This window comes from Megalopta genalis, chromosome 17 (genome assembly GCF_051020955.1).
Source record: "Megalopta genalis isolate 19385.01 chromosome 17, iyMegGena1_principal, whole genome shotgun sequence".
Taxonomy (NCBI): Eukaryota; Metazoa; Arthropoda; class Insecta; order Hymenoptera; family Halictidae; genus Megalopta; species Megalopta genalis.
The window spans coordinates 1,741,587-1,764,405 of NC_135029.1; the positions used below are offsets into that span (position 1 = coordinate 1,741,587).

The following is a 22,819-nucleotide window of genomic DNA, read 5'->3' on the forward strand; positions in this document are numbered from 1 at the left end:
TGTTAGAATTTCTAAAAGGTGAAGATTTAGAACAAATTCATTCTAACGATTAACGAAATGTACGAAGATATTATTCGTAGTTTATAAACATTTTTCGAAATAAGGAAGTTACACTGTTCCATAATTATTTTATTGCACTAAATTACCAAACACGAATCTGAAATCTGTTTCCATCATCTTGAGTTTCCGAGAAATTTAATTTATTAAACTAAGTAACATTTTCAAATCTAAATATTCTGTGTACTTTTTTCCGTAGAAACTATAAAACTGCATCTTGCTTAAATTACCTTACAGACTTCTCCGTATAGAATACGGATATAATATAACGTTATAAATACTAGAACAATGTTATAAATGAGCAAAATATTGTTAACGCTCCAATTTTATCTGTATTTTGAATTTATTTTGAAAATCAAGGTTTAAAGCAAAAGATCAAGAATCGCCAGTTAGTTATTTTATTACAGGTAACAAATAATAGAAAACAAGTCACTCGCATAAACAAGACTGTATACCAGATCAGATAACATTAATTTTAATATTTCTGTTGACTAACACCGAGAGCTTCTTGTTCAGTTTAATATAAATTGTCTATATCTGAAACTCTGTTATTTTATTCGGAGGTCTAACATTTTTCAAGTCATTCGTGAGCCAACCAGAATTCCAGCAGTTTAATGAGTAAATTCCAGAGAAAATTTACTGTGCAATAAGTGACGGATTTAATTTCAAGCTTAAGGCGAAGATAACAGGTTTTAGTTTCAGACGATTCGAGCTTATTATATAATTAACTTCGATAAATGGACTTCCATTCTTCAAAGTTCGGTTAGTATTAAGCTAGTGTCATAGCAATAATGAAACTTTAAGTTTGGAGTAGTGACGTACTTAAAATACCCCATGTTCGTAAACTATTCTTTCCTTTTTGAAAACCGCTCTTCTACAAAATTATCAAAGTTCTTCGCAGAGTCGTTATCCCAAGAGAGAGTACGAAGTTCCAAAGTTTTCTTCTTTTTACTTCAAACCAGATATTTCGTATTAATAAGAGCAACTGGTGCCAACTTCACAATCATTTATAAAACGATTTAAAATCTCGATGTAATAGATACAAATATCAGTAGCAGGATTTTCTCAAACAGCCACTTTCATTTTGTCGAATAATAACAATTATCATCGCTTTAATTCGAGTTCAATCATTTACTATAAAAATCGAATTTTGCGAGTAAATTTACAATCCGACATTACTACAAAATATAATACGATATAGTATTATTATTTTATATTAATAAAATAATACGATTCTAACGCGAAAGGGGTCGCAGAAAATTCTTTGGTATGAACTATGATCCTGATTCTGGTATGATAATTTCCTACCGAAATTAGAGTTCCTCGAGCGAGCCACGAAACTAATCACGGAAAGCACGCGAATTCTCGCAGGTGTCCCTTTTCCAAGCATCTCTGCAAGGCGTGAGCAGGGAAATCGCGTAAAACTTTCGAAGTTCAAACAATTCGTACGCTAACGTATAGTAAATCTCTGGCCATCTTATAAGTAGACTGCGGATTTTATGCATTTATGATAAAAATGAGTATCTGGTTCAAATGCGAAATAGCAAAATCATTTAAACGATTTGAAAATATTATCGCATTGCTGTTAATTCTCTAAAATTATTAAGAAAAGGAGTAAATTTCTATGTACAGGGTGTCCCTGAAATAGGTAAAGAAACTTCGGTATCGTATCCTGCATCCCCTAAAGATAAGAAAACAGTTTTCGAGCGAGTTACTGTGCCCTTAAAAAGATGAAAAGTTAATTATTGTGTATCAGTTACCGAGTTTTTTCTGTAACACTGAAAATCAGTCAATCTCTGTAACACTGATCTAATTATTGCGTTTCAATTACTGCAATCAGTTCTATGTAATTCTATAAAAAAAATGTAAAAACATGAAATATTCCGTATTAAATTATTTAGTGTGATTTATTATACATATGTTTCGATACTTACGATATTATTTGATGGACCAAGAAAGTAAGGTTAGATGTAACACGTGTTATGCCGTGAAAGGGTTCAGTAATGAGCGCACGCATCGAAAAAGACACGAAATCTTAATCCAGTTACAGTGCACAGTAATAGAAACGAGACGTTAAAAACTTCAATATCTTGAATTTAACAATGTTGTTTTCACATGCAAGTAAAATTATTGTAAGGGCACAGTAATTGATACACTTACCCTACATACTTAATCATTCTTTCTATAAGCGTGATAAAACTTCGCTGAAATATCCGAAAAGTAGGCGAACTGGGCAAGCTTTTATGGCTGTACATACTGAAAAAATTGTTTCGCTTATAAGATGATCTGATATGTGCACGATATACCGGCACGACCGTTGTACCAAATAAAGCTTCCGGATGATCCATCGCGGTGTATCGTGCACGGGTTTCGTTCGAACCGAACGAACTGCCGGGAATACGAATACTTGGCGAACTTCCTGTTCGGATTACTCTGGCCCGACTTGTGTCAAGACACGCAATTTCTTAGATCGGGACAGAGTTAACTAAAGCTGTACGAAATGTTCCGCGTAACGGGAAACTCGCGACGTCCCGGAATACAGGTTGCCGTCGCCGAAGGAAAATTTCGAGCCCTCCGGTTACGGCTTGTTCTAACGAGGAGAAATATATATGGGTTCCGAGGATGTTGCATCTAAGATCCGGGACTTCGATGATCTATTTCAACCGGATGCATTGTGTTCATCTAATTGTCTTCGAAACTAAACCGTAAGTTTTAATACTGAACTCCAGGTGCCTTTGTCGTAGTAACAATGGTTTATTTTCTGGTCTCGTTGATTACGAAATCGAGTTCGGTCTCTACTGAAATCTCTCTAGACTGTTTCAAAATAGCTCCGAGCAAATTGAAACGTCTTTATTTGATCAGCAGTCGCGCCGTGTCTCGAGTAAATCAGAAACTTTACTCGAATTTATTGAATTTTTTACTAGTTCTATGTTACAGTCTCGTCGAGCTATAAAATTGTCGGCTATATTACTTTCCGTGATCTCGTGGACCATTCAATTTGTTCACTAATATTTTCTGCTATTGATTCTGGCTTTCGTAATCGATTTCAAATATTATTAATTACATGTACCATTTTCCTCCGTAGTAGAATTCAAACTCCAATTACTGTTAATTGTTCTGCACATTGGGTATTCGATTATTGGATCGCGATGCTTTCATTAGGACCATTAAGACGTCCTTTAATACATCGTATCGATCTTTGCGATGTGTGTTCACGTATTACTGGACTGTTCATAATTTCATTTGTTTCGTATGGTAAAGATATAAATGAAATTTTCCTTCCGGAGTTCACAGATACTACCAAAAAACGATTACTTATGAAGAAAACCATCATACTCTTTACGATTAAGACCTAATTTAATTTTACAAATTTCAAAGTTCTCGCAAGAAAATCAAATAAAGTAATAAAATATTAATATATAATATCAATCAAATGATAAAATATCAATCAAATATTTTTGAGCGGCAGCGTATCCCAGCGACCAAAAGTGCCCGCGAACAGCGTATTGGCTTCGCGTTGGAACTCGTTTTCATTCGATGTGAAAGTTATTTAAACAGAACAATCACTCGTGCGGAACTGTTCTATGGAGTAGCATCCGCTGAAGCTAAAACTGTCGAACCGATTGAACGGTCGCAGCAAGTATTTGGAAAAATGGTATTTGTTTCGGGAGAACGTTGTATCAGAGTTTGGAGAACGAAAGAAGAGAATCCAAGCGAGCGACAAGTGTGCGTCGTACAACGTTTCATAGTTTCGATGGGAATCTATTCAGCATAAAGAGAATCTAGAAAGTGCAGTTTGTTTTGGGAATAGTTACCTAGTTCGTAGCCGCAGCCCTTGTGCTTCCCGTTCGTGACGTCCTGGAACAGGGTCTTGTCGGCGTCGCTGTCGTGGAGTTTGGTGGCGACAGCCACGCACAGATTTTTCGTCACGTCCCAGGCGCAATGGGGATCTTGAAGAGCCACGCATGCTGCGCACGTGGACGCCGCCGGGGCATCGCAATGATGAAGAGGAACCGCACGGATCTCGGAGTCGGCGAACACCACCAATTTACTCGCCTCGCCTGCCAGGTGGACCACCAGCAGGTCCTTGATCGCTTGTCCTGAACGCGATGAAAATGAACGTTACAACTTTCGCTGGCAATCAACGCACGAGTCTGTCAACGCCTTCGGCGAAAGACGAATCTAGCTTCCGTCACCGCTAAAGCGTGTTTAACTTCTGAAATGTCTTGTTAACCACGGACGAGTGTTTACTTATGCTTCGTTATTAGAGTGAGAGCTTTAATTCGAAAAAGTTTGGTTCCGTTGACACGATATAGACGCAAGCTAGGTGGCCACAAACCAAGCAAACACAGAAGCGCGTGTTTACTCGTCTGCGGCACCGCACGAACGGCATTTCGCCGCGGATAACACGTTCGTGGCATTGTACAAACGGTGTTACGTCGCGAGATATCTCGCCTGTGACTTTATACGTACAGTATCGGTGTCGTGACATAACATGTCCATGGAAGCGATGGGGTTAATAGAACAGTAATAAAATGTGCATGTTTGTCTTCATAAAGAGGTAGAAAACAAAATTTGTTTCTACTTTAGCTGTCCAAAGGATACCACAATAGAAATTGTGTTTTCATAAATACGTTCATCGTTTGATTGTATCGTACATAGAATTATTTGAAATTATATGTTGTTTACTCCATATATTGTAATTATTTGGAATTATATGCTGTTTACTGCATATATTGTAATTATTTGAAATTATATGCTGTTTACTGCATATATTGTAATTATTTGAAATTATATGCTGTTTACTGCATATATTGTAATTATTTGAAATTATATGCTGTTTACTGCATATATTGTAATTATTTGAAATTATATGCTGTTTACTGCATATATTGTAATTATTTGAAATTATATGCTGTTTACTGCATATATTGCAATTATATTGCAATTATATGCAGCGACTCGTGAAAATAACCGATACAGAAATAAATTACTTTAATGTTTATTTTTCGAGAAATTCGTTGAACGTCCGATAGTAACCTAATTTGACTAATATTTCCTGTGCATCCTATACCTGAGTATTTCTATGTCCAGCGTTCTAAACTGTAGGTATAACATTAAATAATTTGTTGTTTACACAAAAAATCCTCGGCAATCGATTCCGCTCTTTTCCATTCGCCTGTACTCATTTCGTCAATCCAATTTCCTCGTTCAATCCCAGTTTTCCATTAAACAGTTCGAAACGCCGACGTCGAAATCTGCATTTAGTTTGCTTGAATCGCTTGCTTCGTCACGTCAAACGTAAATTTTTGCCCGGGCTCGCGGCCGACACGACGCGCGCAGCGGAATAAATCACACAAATAATCGAATATTTGCTTGCAAGTCCGTGACAGTTCATCGAACGGGTCGGCGAGCAAACGGTGCTTTGCTATTTTTTTCGATTTTTTTTTTCTAACCCCCACCCGGCCGTCGAAAGTCAACGACGGAACGAGACAGAAGCGGCGGCGCGCGAGCCGCGGGGAAAGCCGGGAGAAAAATTATGCGGGTAAAATCGAATGGCGCGTCACGCGATCGCGCATATACAAAGCAGGTTAATTAAATTCTTGAGGATTGAAATTTAGATTTGTGGCTCCGCTGAACGAACGAACGAACGTTCGCCGTTCCGAAATTCCCTGTTTTGCATTGTAATTGGGTCGACGGTTATCGGATGCGTACAATCGAACATCGAGCTTTATGAAGTCTCAGTGTTCTTCGTGGACAAGAAGCCGCCGAAAATTTTCCGACGTATAAAGACATTTTCACCGAAACTTTTGTCACGCTCACTAAAACATTTGATACGCTTACCGACATTGTTGCTATGCTTACCGTATTTCAGCACCTGAACGTCGCTCACGATAACTTGGCCGACGTTGTTCAGAGAATCGGGCGCACGAGTGTTCAACGCTTTGAGAATCCGTCCGTCGTCTAGGTAAGATTACAATATTATGTTAATTTTATTCTCGCCGGGGTTTCCGTCCGTCATGGGACGTGATTATGAGTGCTCACCTGTTCCTATGTAGAGGATGTCGTAGGCCTTACTATCCAGTGCCTTTACCTGAGCATCTACAGCGACTTTGGTAAATCTGTAACTGCATGCACAACGTATGGCTTAATTATTCGACGAAATAGAGAGAAATCTTGTTTTTGAGCGATTTTACACAGTGAAGCAAATTTTCCATTGTTTTTCATTTTTCCTGCTCATATTTTCATCGAATGAGAATTATCATTTAAGAAATGAAATGCTATCTTTGTTTAATGCCAAACCTACCGTGCTGGTTAAAATGACTGGTTTCACATTTTCAGTTTAATACTATTTCTGCCGAAAGTATCAAAAGGCAACTTTGAATTATTTCTATTTAACACTACATTCACGGAACCCGTCAAAATGACGGGTCAGTAATTTTTTAATTTACGTTTATCCACATCGTAAAGATACATTTATGAGTTATTTACTCAATTTATTATTATTGTTACTTTAATATAAAACAGCTGTTTTTTGTGCTCCGTAAATCTAGTCTTAACATCCTTTTACCGTTGAATAGAAGTTACATAAATAGTTTAGATTAAATAATTAAATAGAAATTACACAAACAACATCCTTCAACTGTTTTAATTCGTATCTACTCATTTTTGTTATAAGTGCAAAAAGAGTCTACAGTCTATAGATTACTTTCTCGACCTTCGCCATTTCATGAAATGAAGCTGTCCGACCACAAACAGTACTAAAATAGCAAAAACTGCGAAAGACAATTAGTAAATACAGCGTGACTTACTTGAAGCTGACTTTGGTTATCACAGGGAACGCGAAGAAGGACTGAACCGCGTCGTCCATGAGGGGGTGTGCTTTCACGAAGTTCACGGTCACGTCTGGAAGCGTTCTGGAGTCGTTTACGCATGCACCGGGCCGCGGCTCGGGCACCTTATCCGGAAGTACACGCAGCCAATTGCTGTTTATGGTTTCTTGTTCCTTGAACGCACCTTGGAAGACATCGAGGACATTCTTCATAGAGAACGCGCAGACGGCCGAACCGCCGATCGAGTTCACGGGGGTTGTGAACACCCCGTAAACAAGTCGTGCGTGTTCACCGGCGTAAACGCCCTCCGTGACGTCGCTGGTCGATTCTGTTCAAGTAATTGGAAGTTGATTAGTCATAAGTTGCATAATAAACCCTTCTATTTTACTACATTATTGTGCTCGCGTTAATGCTGGACGGGGCTGGATTGATGGACCGTAATTCTCCACTGGCTGCGATGGGAATTCGTCGATTAAGGAAATTATGCTCATTTATCCGGTGTGAAATTCGGTATGGTTTTAGCAAAATGTGTGACAGTGCAGTTTAAATTTCATAAATATCTCTGCACGTGTGCTCGGTGAAAATGAAAGTAATAATGGATATGCTTGTTGTTGTTAATAGATTTTCAATGAAGTAATGACATTCGTGAACCGAATGTTAATTTTTAGATCGAATAATATTATTTCTCTGGACTTTGTTCTTCAAGTTCCATACATTTAATCCTTCAAAAATTTAAAACAGTGAAGTTGATAATGAATTTAAAACTTCTGGAATTATTAATTTTGTAATATATAATTATTATATAATTATATATTATATAATAATTAATTATAATAAATAATTCACGTACTGAAACTATTGTAATAGTTACAGCTGTGAAAGGAATTATATTTCTCTAAAAGTTCACTAATAGAGAGAGTAGTGTAACAGCATTATTTTATTATAAAATTATAATACTAATAGTATTAACGTCGGCTATATTATGCGTTTTAATACTTTATCAAGGGGTCACTGCTGGTTACTTATATCAAATACTAGTAATGATAATTCACAACTAATAGCTAACTAATATAAGAAAAAGTATTCTTTTCAATTTCCAAAGAAACAATAATAATGATAATAAATCGCAATCGCATTTTATTAATGATATTCATTTAAAACAATTTTTGCCTAACCTATAATATGATAATATGTATTCATTTCGGCACACCAAATCGAGTAGTCATAAAAGACCAGAAATTATTGCTTAAAGGTTATTAATTAATAATATTTAAATTTGATAAATTTTCCGTAAAATTTTGATATTTGTAAAAACTGGTTTAGGCAAATTAAAAAAAATATATCTTTACTTATTCTTCTTACATTTCCAGAACTTTTTACTTTTTCATTAATAAATCAAATATTAGTCTTTTCTCTATAATGGTCTCTCAAGAGATCACAATTTAATTAGTTTCCTCAAATTAAAAATTTTGCACTTCATTTTTAAATTTCTGAGTTTATACTTGAGAACAGTGTTTCATCTTTTTATGATTGTCGACAGAAATAATTTAGTGCTTCATTTAATTTTTACTTCCGCTCATTCACCGACTTATCTATTATGTCGCACATCAAATATTTGAGGTAAACCGAAAGGAGCGTAGTAATTTCATGCGAATTCAAACAAAGCGTAATTTTCTGCGCCAGTATCTAATAAAAGATCTCTTCTCCAATATTCGTTTTGGAGAACATTAAAACTCCAAGAGTGTCACATTGTTTCCTTGCCGAATAGAATTGCTATCTTTGGGACAATAGTCGTTTAAGTACGGCTTATGCGTGTGAGACTGTAATGTTAATTCCGCGGCAGTTATAATAAGGTGTTAATATTAATGCGAGCGGCTAGCTCTGGCATAATGGACCGAATGACGTTATGCTATGGTGTAATATCAATTAAGCTGTGCGCGCACACTGCGACGGAGTGAGGGAATATGCCCTTTTTGTGGTGAACGCACCTCTTCTGGCACGTAAAGTGTTAATAACATTTTCAGGTGTGGGATTTAATTGAAAATGGCCCGTAATATTTCATTAGCTGACGCATTATAAAGTGGATAAATTTTATTTCCCCAGACTGGCAGAGCATCGATGCTTTGAAAATTAGTAATTTAAATGTGGGGAACGATAAAATCACCTCGGTTACAATATTCCCCTGCAGGGATATTATCGATAATTGTATTCGTTGTTTCGATTCGTTAGGCAGATTTTATTGAATATACAATTATCGCTGGTAAATGGAATATGATTTTAAAAAGGCGGTCTTCCGTTGCGATGCTATTACTGAAGGTAAACAAAAATATCGAATATTTCTTTACAGTATTTTCCAATTATATAAACAATTAAAAAATCGTGTGCGCACGATGTTGGTCACACAAAGTAATATCTGTTTGAAGACTTTTTTCTATCATGCGCTGCTTGGTAATTATAGCGATGGAACAAAAAATAGTCGAATATTTGGGAGTTAATTTTCACCCCTTAAATTGAAATTAAAGTGAGATTAAAATTTACGCAATGAAAGAAAATTGCGTAATAGATATCTGCACATGATAATACAGGTGAATTAAAGGGTATTGTATTTCTATGATGTGTCATTAAATCTGTTTGTTTTGAAGTTTTTAAAACTAGTTTACAAAAGTTATATGTAAAAGAATAGAATACCGATTTGCATTTTTTTAGTTCGTTTTATCATAGTTGCAAGAGACCTGAATTTTTTAAAAGTCAACTGTGTAAGTATCACGTAGGTTTCTGCAAAAAAGTGCTCCACTCTTGGCAAGCATTTGAAATCAGGTGTTCCATGTTACCAACCTTCACTCCAATATGCATGAATGCTTCGCGCAGAGAATGCAAAATCAGTATTGTGTTTGTATTCTAAAAAACTGTGTTCGTTAAACAATTAAATGCTCCGAAACAGCTTAAGTAATCCATAAGGGTTCCGTTTTAATAATTCCTAGCAAGGTTGAACATTTAGTATTAATTCTTTTAGCGTTCGACGTTACGAATCCTCGTTTTTGTATCCAGGAAAGCAATATCAACGTTCCGCATTTGATATATTGGAAGTGAGCTTAAAAGAGGAACGCATCAATAAAAAATATCAAAATAAAATTGCAATCGATGGCACCGCTCAAAGAGAAACGCAGGCAAAGATTGGCACGTTATCAACCGAGAAAGAGCAATCGTTGTAAAATACAGGATCGAATATGACATTAAAGAGGATCGTGAAACGAGTCCTAGACAAAAGTAAGGCTCGATTTCACAAAGAACTTGAAGTCATTTGAAATTCAAATTCGACCTGAATCCATAGATCGTGTGACGCGAGTCGTATCTTGGCGTCGGCTTTTAAATCACAGGTCGTTGCAGATCGCTCGCTCACCCGGTGGTGCTGCTAATGGACATTAATATTAAAAATTCTTCGTGAACAATAACGTTAAAGAAGCATAATCCGGCCGCGGGAAGGACTGAATGGAGGCGGTGAAAGAACACGCGGAGGAAGTTTTCCGTCAATCTCTCGTTAATTCCGCACGAGCGAACCGAGAAACCATTAATGTAGCCATTCTTCAGGGACATTAGCAGCGTAGAAAGGATAATTCGTGTTCCATAAAACACCGGATGAAATTCTCAAAGTCGTTGCCGGTCACGAACAAAAATCAATCATCTAGTTACAGTGCATGATCCCTATATTCGAACTAAAGGAAGACAAAAGTGTTCGGATAACGGAGTTTTCAGAGAACGGAACAATTTCTTTACAAATTAGTAAAAAGAAAAATAGAAAACTTTGCAATCTGTACAGTACTTAAGAAACCAAAAAAAGAATTTAAACTAATACACTATGGTTAAGGTAATAATTTTGTCCGTAATAATTTGTCCTCGATTCTGAAGGGAAGTTGCACTAGTTTTTCTCAGTAGAAATTCAGTTTTGTTTTATTCGAACGGGCTACGCTCTTTTATAACGGCTATTAGTCGTTAACCATCATGTTTACAAATTTCTCAATTTTTGCTGTGCAGGGATTAAGAGTTTACTGCTAGCAGTAAACCTTCACAGAAACTGGGCTAATTTCCCTGGGAAGTTACTTCCGAGGAGCGACGTTCTAGTTTTTATCGGATCAAGAAATCGAGCGGCGAAAATTCGGAATTTCTTTCGGTTATAATCGGGGATGTTTGTAAGTGTAGAATATTTATGTTCGACTGTTTTTCAATGCGAAAACCTATTTTATTTAGAAATATTACTGTACCATCTAATATATTTTTTAGTTTTACACATCGGCCACCATTTCAGCAGCCACAAAGATTAGGTAAAATTAAGTCATTTTATTCAATAATACGAAAACTGCGAATTTAAAGATGTATGATCAGTCTACATTGATTACAAGACACAAGAGCTACATAGATATTCATTTTGTTTCTCAATAATCTTAATAAGTTTAAAATAGTCAACAGTATTTTTAAATTATTTAAATGGTTTTATTCTCTTATAATTAATCGACTAATTTTCTTCAAAAATAAATATGCCACCAAAGTATGAACACGACGACGGTCATTTTGTTAAAGCGTCATTGTTTAGTCGGATTATGTTATGGCAGTCAAAGAGAACATCGATCGAATAAGTCATTTACAAAGTGATATCAGCCGAGAATGGCTCCGTATGATTCGACAAATTCCGGACTTCGTAATTTAATCAATATCGGACGCCGAACGTTCAACAAATAATTTCTAATGGAAAAGTCCTCTATTCGTTAAGGGATCGTTTCATTTACGATAATTTGACTTTCGGACAAAAGTAATTGGAACAACAGGCTGCATACAAACTAGAAGCGCGGTGTCTGCTACAGGAGGCGGCCAGAGGGTAAAGCAGAAGCAAGCAATTACGATTCGGCGGAAGATTTGAAGGTGCACCTGGAAAGATGATCAAGGGAGCGGAAGTGTAACCACTTTCCGAGTGCAAATTGTTGTTCGTTTCGTTGAAACGGGCACGACACTTCAGTGAACCATCGCGCTTACGGGCGCAGTTTCTAGTAAATACAGTGCTTGCTTTAATAAAGCTGCGGATCTTTGATCACGAAAATACTCGAGCAAGTGAATAGACAGAGAGTGGTGCTGAGGAAGCGCTTACGTACATATGTTAGCAAGTCGTGCTTTTAAAAAGCTTCGCTAATTGATTGGGAACCTCGAATAAGGGGCTATGTTCCATTTATGACTTTCTGAGATAACAAGGTTTAAAGTTATACTGCTGGATATTGTATTCTTTCATTCTGTTTATTTTTTAATACAAAAATCCCGTTTCTCAATTTAGACGACACCTTTTCACGCGGTAAATTATAACAATATTTACGCGGTATTGTTTTACACCCGATATCACTTCACGCAGCCAGTAAATCGTTGTAAAGCTCTTGAATTAGCTAACAAAATAAAAAATGTCATTGTAGATGTTGATCCAAATATATAACAATGCCTTCGAATTTCGAAAAAATTTCTTAAAATGTTGCTGCAGATATCAGCGCGAATTTATAAAAAGTAAAAGTAAAAGGAAATACTGAGAGAAAGTTATCTGAAAAAGTTTATGTTAACAATGAAAATGAAGTCGATCTTCTAAATATTTCAGGATAATGAGCGTGTACCAATTAAAATGAGAAGGTTGACTGTTTTAAATTGCTTATTGTAATGCCAAAATCAATATGAAACGTCATGAAACGTGTTCTTTTTTTGTTAAGCTATGTGAAATGAATATGTAAATATTTCTAAAACTTATACTAGCTTTCGTTTGAAATATTTTTTCTTTCCTACTTGCAGGCTCTATTTGCGCGATTTTCATTCGCGTAATACAAGTACACGTGCAATGGAAATTCGCATAAATTGAGGGATAGGTGTACCGTTTTTATCCACTGTACGCCGCTTCATCTGTAAAACGGTGCACGAGCTAAAAGAATATCTGAAAAATTGTGCAATATACAATAAATCTAAAGTTTATGTTTCGGAGAGAACGTAAAGTGAGATATGCAACCCGAGATCATATAAGTCGGAACAGAGTACGTATGCACGAAAGATTACATTATTCACAGAATATTTAGCCGTAGTAAACTATAATGGAATCCGGGAACGTTTTTCTGAGATTGAATCCACATGCCGCCGATGCGGGAAGAAAGTTGACACGGAAGTTCGCCGCGTAAGTGTTTTCTTTTGGAATCTCGGCGGAACTTTTTCTTTTCGAAATATGCTTTCCAAGTCGGTGCTCTCTAAACGTCCACACGAGTTTCCGACCCAATGTTACGTAACAAAATGTTTTTACTCTGGTCCAATGCCTGACGCTAAAAGTCCACGCCAATACGACGGGGACGAATATAGACGAGCCTTCAGAAATCTTTGCGCGTTAGTCGACAAACTTCCGGCGCGGTGGAGGCATTCGGGCATGCAGCAAAGTTATTTGTAAGGTTCTCTTAATATACTTTCTGATGGCGCGGTAGCGACGGCAGGGTCGAACAATTTTACTTAATTAAATTATTTAGCAGCCTGAGCTTTACAGTCAGTGACGTATCGGATCAATTTTGGAATTTGAAGGTCGTAGCTCTACTACAGCTTTTGCACGTCACATTAGTTTTGCATTAGTTTAGCGAATGTAAAATGTCGGATTTTTCAATGAATGGTAAAAAACTTAATATCTTTTTTTTTAAAGACGTTTATTTAATCAAGATATGACCCATTTGCTTCGAAACACTTCTCCAATGAGTTTGTATTATATAAATACCATTTTTTAAGAAGTTCTGGTCTTTCGAATGAATAAACTCGGTTTATAAAAATATTACATAAATATCCGCAGAATTTATACTCATACAAATCTTAAAATGAATGACAAGAATACAAAATTTTGAAAATATTCTTCTCGGCAAAATATATAAAATAAGATTGTAAATGTGACCTCAAAGATACACTGAGCTATATCTATAGGATTAATTTTGTTACAGGTAAAACGGTTAATTTGGACTGCAAAGAGGCGAATATGATATATAAAATGATTTATTTAAAGAAGAAAACTTGCAACAAGGGAAGGTCTCCAGGTGATACTCGCCGAATTTAATGAAACTTTGAAAAATCGTAGTACATAAAAAAGTATTCAAATAAAATGACATATTTATTTACTGCAAGTATATAATGTTTATCATGGAAATTCAATGTTCATATTTATTAATTTTAATTTAGAAGTTTCCCAACATACACATCTCATTGTTGAAACGTGAGAATATTACATAGTAATTATTGGTTAGAAGTAATAAATTATGACTATATCTAAAATTATTTTATATTTGATCAATATTAACTGTTAATTTGAACACGCGTTTAAATGGTGGAAAATAAACCAGTTTCAATGAACTCTCCAGAAAAATTCTTCCGTTCGCAGTATGCGAAGAAATGTTTTCGAGAAAAATGTGCCTGGAGCTATTTCGATCTCGTCCAAATAAGAAAGTGTTTTAAATGATTATGCGGGTGGCAATACCTAGCACTGCACATTTTACTTGATTATACATGTTTCAGCGAAATTCCGCTGCGTTCACACATAGCAGCATTACTATTGTACACACGTGTTAATACTGCTCTGCTGTGTCAGTAGCCGACGGGCAACTATTTGGTCGAAGAGTTGAAATAGTTGGGAGTCCAAGTTTACATTCGTTCTGCGGATTGCTCGAAACTATCTCAAGACTTTAAAATTGTCTCAATTTAATTGTATGACAATCATTAATTTAACGGGTCCTAGCGTTCACTATTTAGAAAATTAATCTAGAAAGTAACGTTGATATTCTTAATTAAGTTAACGTTATATCGATTGACAATTAATTGTTTATTCAGTTCTTTCGAGGTAATACCGATGTTTGAAATGTTAAAAGTACTAGAAATCAAATAATGGAATTATTTATCTATTTGTCGTCATTAGACCTTTATGCAAATTCTCTTTTTCATATGCCACTTTACAAAAATTCAAATGACAGAAAAGTCGTTTTTGTCAACTAAAGCATTACGCATTATAGCTAAATAAGTTAAAAAAAATTTATTTTGCGGAAAGATCAGCAATCTACTTATTAGTAAACTGCTTTTACAGTGGATAATCTCTTAGTTGGCGAAGGAAACTTTTCTCTTATTATAATTTCTGTAAAATGGCGTATAAAAATGAAAATTTGCAGTTTACCTATTACATTATTGTTTATACAAATGATTTGATGATCGTCGTTTTGCAACGAATTGCAGACGAATGAAACTTGTGCAAGGAAACTGCAGGAGGAAAGTAAAGTCTCAAATAGCTATGCAAGTAAATTAGGCGAATAAGACAGGAATCTGAATAAACGGGAAATGAATATATTGGTTGTTCTCGGAACACCACCGTTTCAGGAACACCGAGGTGTTTACGGGCAGGTGGTGCCTTACTTTAATAAATGGCAGAGCACTACACACGATCGCGAAAACAGTTTCATTGGGGTAAAAGGAGTGAACGAGGGAAAGGCGGGAAGCAAGGGGAATAAAAGCGTAGAAAGAGCAAGCAAACGCTCGTCTGTTTTTCCTACGTGGCGGTCTTACATTACCGAGCTGTAGCTCGGGGGTGTCTAAAGTTCACAAAGTCGAACGAGACACTTAGTTTCTTCTGTTTATACTTCTCCGCTGAAAATACGGATAAATTAATTGATTTGATTGCGGAATCAATTTACGCTTGTCCCTCGATTTACGGTCAATTTATTTCAGTACACACGGTATATAATATCTCTTTTAACACTCAGCGAGACTCTGGATCGTTTGAACCACGAGCAGAAATATTGTTATTCGATTCTCCAGTTTCTGACAATTAACACTCGAACGGTGGACCCTTCTGACAAAAATATAACTGAGTATGCTTCGGATCATTTGTTATTTTATTTAGCAATTTTTTCGACAGATTTCTTGTACTTGTACTTGTTCTAGACACGTTAGTTTTTCTGTAAACCTTAATGAAAAGTGCTAAAATTTCAATGACTTGTCAGAAACTAGATAATTAAATAACAATAATTATGCTAGGTCTAAATGTACCCGAACCTCGCCGCTCGAGTGTTAATTGAAATTTTCACAAGTTTTATTAAGGACTATAGAAAAATTAACGTGCTCAGAAGGAGTACCTTAACAACAACATTCCAACGGCAACTAGCATGTATAACTTTTTGACGATGAAACGACTGTATTTATGTAGCCATTTTTACTGTAATGTACGATTGAATTCAAAATTTTGATTAAGAAATTCATTTTCTATTAATGACTGTTCATAATTTCAGCATCTTTGAAAGAAGAAATGTGAATCCGGTCACATTGACCGGCAGAGCAGAGTTAGTATAAAAAGATATGTTCAGATAGATGGATACATAAAATCGTAAATGATCCTAAGTATACTGAATCATAGTTTTGTCAGAAACAGGATCCGCCGTTCTCGAGCGTTAACAGGATACTTAACCCTAGAAAGATAACCATATGACAACGTACGTAAAAGATAACCATACGCTTCAGAGGCGCATGCTTTTCTAAGGCGTCAATTTTATACTAACAATGGATATTTATTTAAGTTAATCTAGTCATTTTAAAGGTTTGGCATTATTGTAAAAATAAAATGCATTTATATTATATTTTTTTATATTTTAAGTAATTTTAAACTTCAATCACTAGACCTCTATGAAAAATTAACAAAAATCAACAGTCTTCGCAGGCGCCTCTGCGACGTAGGTTATCTTTCTTGGGTTAAAGACAAAGAATACGCGAACCTAGTGTATGGCATTTATTGATTATACCATTGTCGAATATTTCGCGAACAATACTTCAAACCAAATGAAACGAAAAACCCAAATGCATTCGAGTACGAAGTCGATAACGATATCGTGTAATATAAATCGATATCCCGGAATTTTCTAACGATATCGTTCCTGTGCGAACGCGTGGAATAAATATTTTTGTAACATATACACAGGCTCGCCTCTTCCGTACTTTTTCTTTTGTGCTGGCAGACTCCATTTACGCTATTTCCAGCAGCGCAAAGAAAACTACGTGGAACGAATACTCCGCGTTAATCGACGAACCGGTGTATATTGTAAGATCAATATAGGCGAACAATGAACTCCTTTTTATTGAGTAAACTGGATGCTTCGAAGTCGATTTAGATAACTGACGAGAAATGATAAAACAGCAATTATACGCGAGTAATCTGTACGGAGGAACTCCGTTTACACGAACTCCATTTATGTGAACTAAATCGTAGCAATGTCTAGTTAACTAAACTTTATCCTTATCCTCCTAATCCTCCTATGTATGTGAATGTGAACTCGTATGTGCGAAGTTATACGGAGGACTTTTATTCTATAGGGTGTCCCTAAAAGATATGTACAAGCGGGCACTAGGCGATTTCTTAAATCGGTATGAACTGACACGATTTATAAAAATCGTTGTTTATACATAGTTATTTATTATACATTGTTAATTCATATCAATCTACACAGTAAATCGTTATTTATAAATCGATATTTATAAATTGGTATTTATAAATCGATATTTATAAATTGGTATTTATAAATCGATATTTATAAATTGGTATTTATAAATCGATATTTATAAATTGGTATTTATAAATCGATATTTATAAATTGGTATTTATAAATCGATATTTATAAATTGGTATTTATAAATCGATATTTATAAATTGGTATTTATAAATCGATATTTATAAATTGGTATTTATAAATCGATATTTATAAATTGGTATTTATAAATCGATATTTAAATCGATACCGATTTAAGAAAAGAAGACATCGTTACTATGGCAATTTCAGAGCCAATAAGAAACCGAAATAATCATAAAATGAATTCGACTCAATATACGGAATTGTTGGGAGATGGTTTTGATACCATTTTGAGAAGAAATTTAGAGTGACGGCTTCACTTTTCAGTGTGATAACGTCGTAGTTTATGTATCAAGACAACCAAAGCAGCGGTCAGTCGACAAAGATATCACGATTTTGACATAGCCAGCTCGTTCGCCAGATTGAAATCTAATTGAATATCCTTAGGGAATAATTTCAAGAAAAGTATATGGCAATTGCAAACAGTGTAACTCTGTTTCTGAATTATGGATTGCTGTGAACGAAGCTTGGTCATCTATCGAATCAGAAACTTTTCGTAATTTGATTTCACTTATTCCAAAAAGATGGCAATTATACTAAATATCGATTACAAAATAATATTATCAATCTATAGTAATTAATGGTCTTTCAAATACACAGGTGCATCGTTTCTCTGTGTTGCTATGCCCCCGTTTCGAGTGTGCCGCAACTTCGTCGCAGTATCAATACCATCCACAATTTCTGTAATTCTTGTGTCGGTCTCCTCGTCGAAGTTGTAAACTTCGCGTCAGTTTCCAAAGACGATTGCATCTAATTGGCGGATTAAAAGTGTTACCCATCGATTCATCGAGAGGACTTTGCAAAGGGGCTTCCAGATAGTTTGGAGTGTAGGGATTTAGTCTGTCTTATAAAATATCTTTTTTATAATTGGGCCAAGCGATACAAATATTGTTGGGATTTTAGAGGAATTGGTTTACTAGACAATGACTAACAAATTGTTTTCAAAACTTGTAATTGATTGGCATGATAGAAAAATTAAAAAATGATGTCTTTTCGAATATCGATCTATCGAACAGAGGTATAAATATTCAACGATAACACTTTTAAGTTGTAATAAAATCGATGTAATCTTACACCCCCTGATAAGGGTTCTATGATACGTGCCAATTTTGTCTTAATCTAATACAGGTATGAAAATTTGACCGGCATGAAGTCCCTAGTTTGGAGAGTGGAAAGTTTTCCGGACACTCTCCTCCTCGCCTTTATTCTCGATCGCGGTCGACTATCTTTCACCGATTTGTCCTATCGCAGTGACAAAGGCTAGCCGAGGGATATTCGTCAAATTTGCCGAACCCGGACGGGGCTTTGGCTTTCCTCGGCTGGGCCAAGATCCTCGGTTGATCCGAGCGCGACACGCGGATCGCGATCTCCTCGCTTTTTCTTCCCTTCGGTGTATTACCGACGACCTCTAGACCGCCTTTTCTTTTTCTGTAAACCCGTCGGCCGCACCGCCGCGCCGTATAAAACGAGGGTTCGCGAGAAAAGTGATGCGGTGGCTCGAATCCGGCCGTAGGGAAGTTTAATCGAGGGAATACCGTTGATCCATGAGCTCTTGTCGCGGCTGGCTTTCTGGCAGATAAGTTCGAATGGCTCGGCTTTCTTTGAAAGCACGATAGGCTTTATGAGCACCGATAGCTGATCGAGATCGGTTCCTATTGGAAACGGAATGTAAAAGAGGCCTTTGAGTATATTGACGAATAGGGTAATTTGGTAGAAGGCGCTGCCTTCGTTTACTGCGGTAGATTTCGCGCGGGGTCTGTCTGTAGTAGAAGGTATTCAATTAAACGGGCCAACCTTCGGAAAGCAGACTGCAACATTCACTGTGGCTAGGTTTATTTCAATCTTGACTTAGATTTTCTTTAGAAATGTGTTTTTCGAAGCATTAGACCTTTCTGCTAGAAGCTATTTTTACTCGAAATCCAAAAGACGTTTTCTGACCTTCATTATTTAGAGAATCACCCTAGAATACTAACTCTGATATGAATAATTTTAAGTTAATTTATGCTTTTAAATTCATTTAAGATAACATTACGCTGATTGACGCTTAATTTTTTTATTTTTTTCCGTCGAGTCGGTACACAATGTAATTATTTCAGAGCGATTTTCTTACGACACGTACGATACTTGCACTTTTAACAGCTTTTTAAATATAAACAAAGATACTTTCGAAATTATTGTGGGACATATAAAGCAATTTTAGCGGCTGTCACCCAAATGCAAAGGGTTGATCATAATTATAAAGTCATTAATCATAATGACCCAATGACTGCGATCACTTCTTGTTCGACATTTTTTAAGAATGCGTTTTGGAAAGCATTTCTTCGAATTTTTACTTTCTTATTGCGTTTAATACGAACAACCAGCAATAAACATTTTGTTGCTGCTGTTGTCTTTTAATAATTTTAATATTATATTTTGAAATTAGTGTATCAAACATTTTTAGTTTATTCGAATCTTTTCACTGCCTTTAATTTGAATGCATGCAATCCACAGTCTATTCATGATAAACTATGTATACGTACTGAAATTGAGAAATTATATAATTAATATTTTTCCTGATCCAGTTCTTTGTATCGATACAGGTAACAATTAATAAAACCTCCAACATTTCATTGCAGTCTGTGCTATGAGAACTGGAGGGTTAAATTAATCGTCGCACTACGACGTCAACCCTCACTATTAGTCTATCGTGTATACAGGGAAATGTAGGTAATGGGATTGTCCAGCAACCACAAAATGAACCAATGAAACAGTTCGGGTGAATAGTAGTTCAGATTAGCAAGACACGATACTGTTATGATTGAAATTGTGTTATGTAATTTTAGTTTCGTTCAAGGAATAAATCGATAGAAATTGAAATGAATAGATACTAATGTAATAACAAATAATTTACTTTATATTATTTTAATTGAACTGTAGACGAAGAGGGCTATTCAATTTGAAGAATTTAGTCGGTTTATCGGAAAGACACTCGAACATTAAAAGTGTTTTTTTTTTAAATAGTATTAAAAAGTATTTGTAAGATATATTTAATATCTGAGAGATAAAGAATAATAATTACAGTGGTTGCAGACATTCTTCAATGCATTTTGTATTTAAATAATCTCGATCTTTCACGTTAGATTGGTTGAATCAAACACTCTTTCTCAAGAATAGTGGTTTCGATCTTTAATGGAGCTCTTCTTTGTGCGGACTAGCTGGGTTTAATTACTCTGAGGATGTGATTCTAATTCCCTTACATTGACTTTTGGTTATACGGAGAGGAAAAGGAAGGAACGAAGTTAAATTTATCTCTGATCTTTCCATTTTCTTCGCTAGCCCCTGCGGAAGATTTAATTTAGTAGTATGATGCGAGAAGAAAAGATTGCGGTCTACGAATGAATATTTAAATTGAAATTATATCAGCAGTCGGAAAAGAAGCACGATTTATGCACCATTTAATCGAAAGAACTCTGGTAGCATTAATTAAGTGGTTATTGATTTGAGTCTACAGATAAATAAAATAAAGAATCGCCGACGTAATTAACTATTCAACATTATTATGAGATCCCCTTAACGTTTGTAAACATATTTTTCTTTGTTTCTATACAGGGTGTTCCACAATTATTTTAACAGCCGAAAATGAGGGGTAGCTGAGGTCATTTGAAGTAACTTTTTCCTTTGCGAAAATGCAATCTGCGGGTTTGCTTACGAGTTATTAACGGAAAACACTGACCAATGAGAGGTGACGGCGCGAAGTTCGAGAGCCCGCAGCACGAAGCTTTGACAGATGGTCGGGACGGACTCGAGCCGCGTTCGAAGTATTGAACAAATCACGAAGCGAGAACTTTCCGGATTTTTTTTACTACGTAACAGTGATATTTTTAAGAAAAACGCTGTCCACCTTTACTTTAGAACGTCTGAAGAATATTTACTAATTTTTCGGACCCGAAATAGTAAGTAATTTAAGCGTGACGGCCGTTTTAATTTTCTAGAGTGCATGACACTTTGTGTGTAACCTTGACATATCAAGGTTATGTCAAGGTTATTGATAATATTCTTCATATTTCTCTAACAAGCATATCCCTTACGTCCTTTAACACGATTATTATTTATTAAACTAGCTTTACGAATCATTCGTTGAACTGTGTTCGGACACGGAATTATTTAAATTAAAATATCATTTAAGTACTTTGTTTATCTTCACTGTACACCTTGCTTAAAAATTTCATATGTTGACCTTGACATAACCTTGACATAAACTTGATATGTCAAAGTTACACACAAGGTGTCATGCACACTAGAAAATTAAAACGGCCGTCACGCTTAAATTACTTATTATTTCGGGTCCGAAAAATTAGTAAATATTCTTCAGACGTTCTAAAGTAAAGGTGAACAGCGTTTTTCTTAAAAATATCACTGTTACGTAGTAAAAAAAAATCCGGAAAGTTCTCGCTTCGTGATGTGTTCAATACTTCGAACGCGGCTCGAGTCCGTCCCGACCATCTGTCAAAGCCTCGTGCTGCGGGCTCTCGAACTTCGCGCCGTCACCTCTCATTGGTCAGTGTTTTCCGTTAATAACTCGTAAGCAAAGCCGCAGATTGCATTTTCGCAAAGGAAAAAGTTACTTCAAATGACCTCATCTACCCCTCATTTTCCGCTGTTAAAATAATTGTGGAACCCCCTGTATAGTAAAATAATCAAGTATGATATTAATTTCTGCGTATAAAGGTTCTCTGTTTACATATATTAGACAAAGTGTTATTATCAACAAACCGCAGATCTTGATGTAAAATACAAATTTACATTATAATAAAATTGCATTTAATAGGAGCCAGACATAAATTTATCTTTTTTTTTAAACTATAAAGAATAATAAAGAACTATAATATTTCTTTTGATCTTTTTACTTTATTCTTTTATCCATTATGCCATAAATTCATAGAATACATAGTCTTATTCCCAGTATTAAATTTTCTTCGAATTAATTCAATTATTTCAAAGATAAAATGAATTATGCAATAATGTCTAGACTTTTGTGGCAAAATGTAGATTCGAATAAGGAATATATTTTATTAGTTTATAAGTGTAATATAAGTAAATATAATAGACTTTAAAGGAATAATTAGCATACTCTTTCGGCTTCTATTAAAGTTAGTACCAGACACAGGAACTCAGAGAAACGATACGAGAATAGTAAGCAACGCAGTAAGACCCTTGTCCAAGCAACTTTCAATGTGTACGTATACTGCT

At 35.6% G+C, this 22,819-nt stretch overlaps 1 protein-coding gene and 2 long non-coding RNA genes across 7 annotated transcripts in view; 2 read left to right on the top strand and 1 right to left on the bottom strand.

The window, feature by feature from the left end:
• The window catches only part of LOC117222855 (semaphorin-1A), an 870,584-nt gene that overhangs the window by 39,418 nt on the left and 808,347 nt on the right, over positions 1-22,819 (bottom strand). For all 5 annotated transcript variants that reach the window (XM_076527085.1, XM_076527084.1, XM_033474843.2 and 2 more), the window contains 4 exons: positions 6,870-7,218; positions 6,103-6,185; positions 5,923-6,021; positions 3,873-4,157 (listed from right to left, as the gene is read on the bottom strand). In XM_076527085.1, the coding sequence (XP_076383200.1) occupies positions 3,873-4,157; positions 5,923-6,021; positions 6,103-6,185; positions 6,870-7,218 (816 nt within the window). The remainder of the gene's footprint in view (positions 1-3,872; positions 4,158-5,922; positions 6,022-6,102; positions 6,186-6,869; positions 7,219-22,819) is intronic.
• Positions 5,875-7,567, top strand: LOC143260710 (uncharacterized). The gene is made up of 2 exons (XR_013034996.1): positions 5,875-6,025; positions 6,895-7,567. It is a non-coding gene; the product is annotated as an uncharacterized LOC143260710 (long non-coding RNA).
• Positions 13,226-14,279, top strand: LOC117222859 (uncharacterized). Its single transcript, XR_004490767.2, has 2 exons — positions 13,226-13,337; positions 13,874-14,279. It is a non-coding gene; the product is annotated as an uncharacterized LOC117222859 (long non-coding RNA).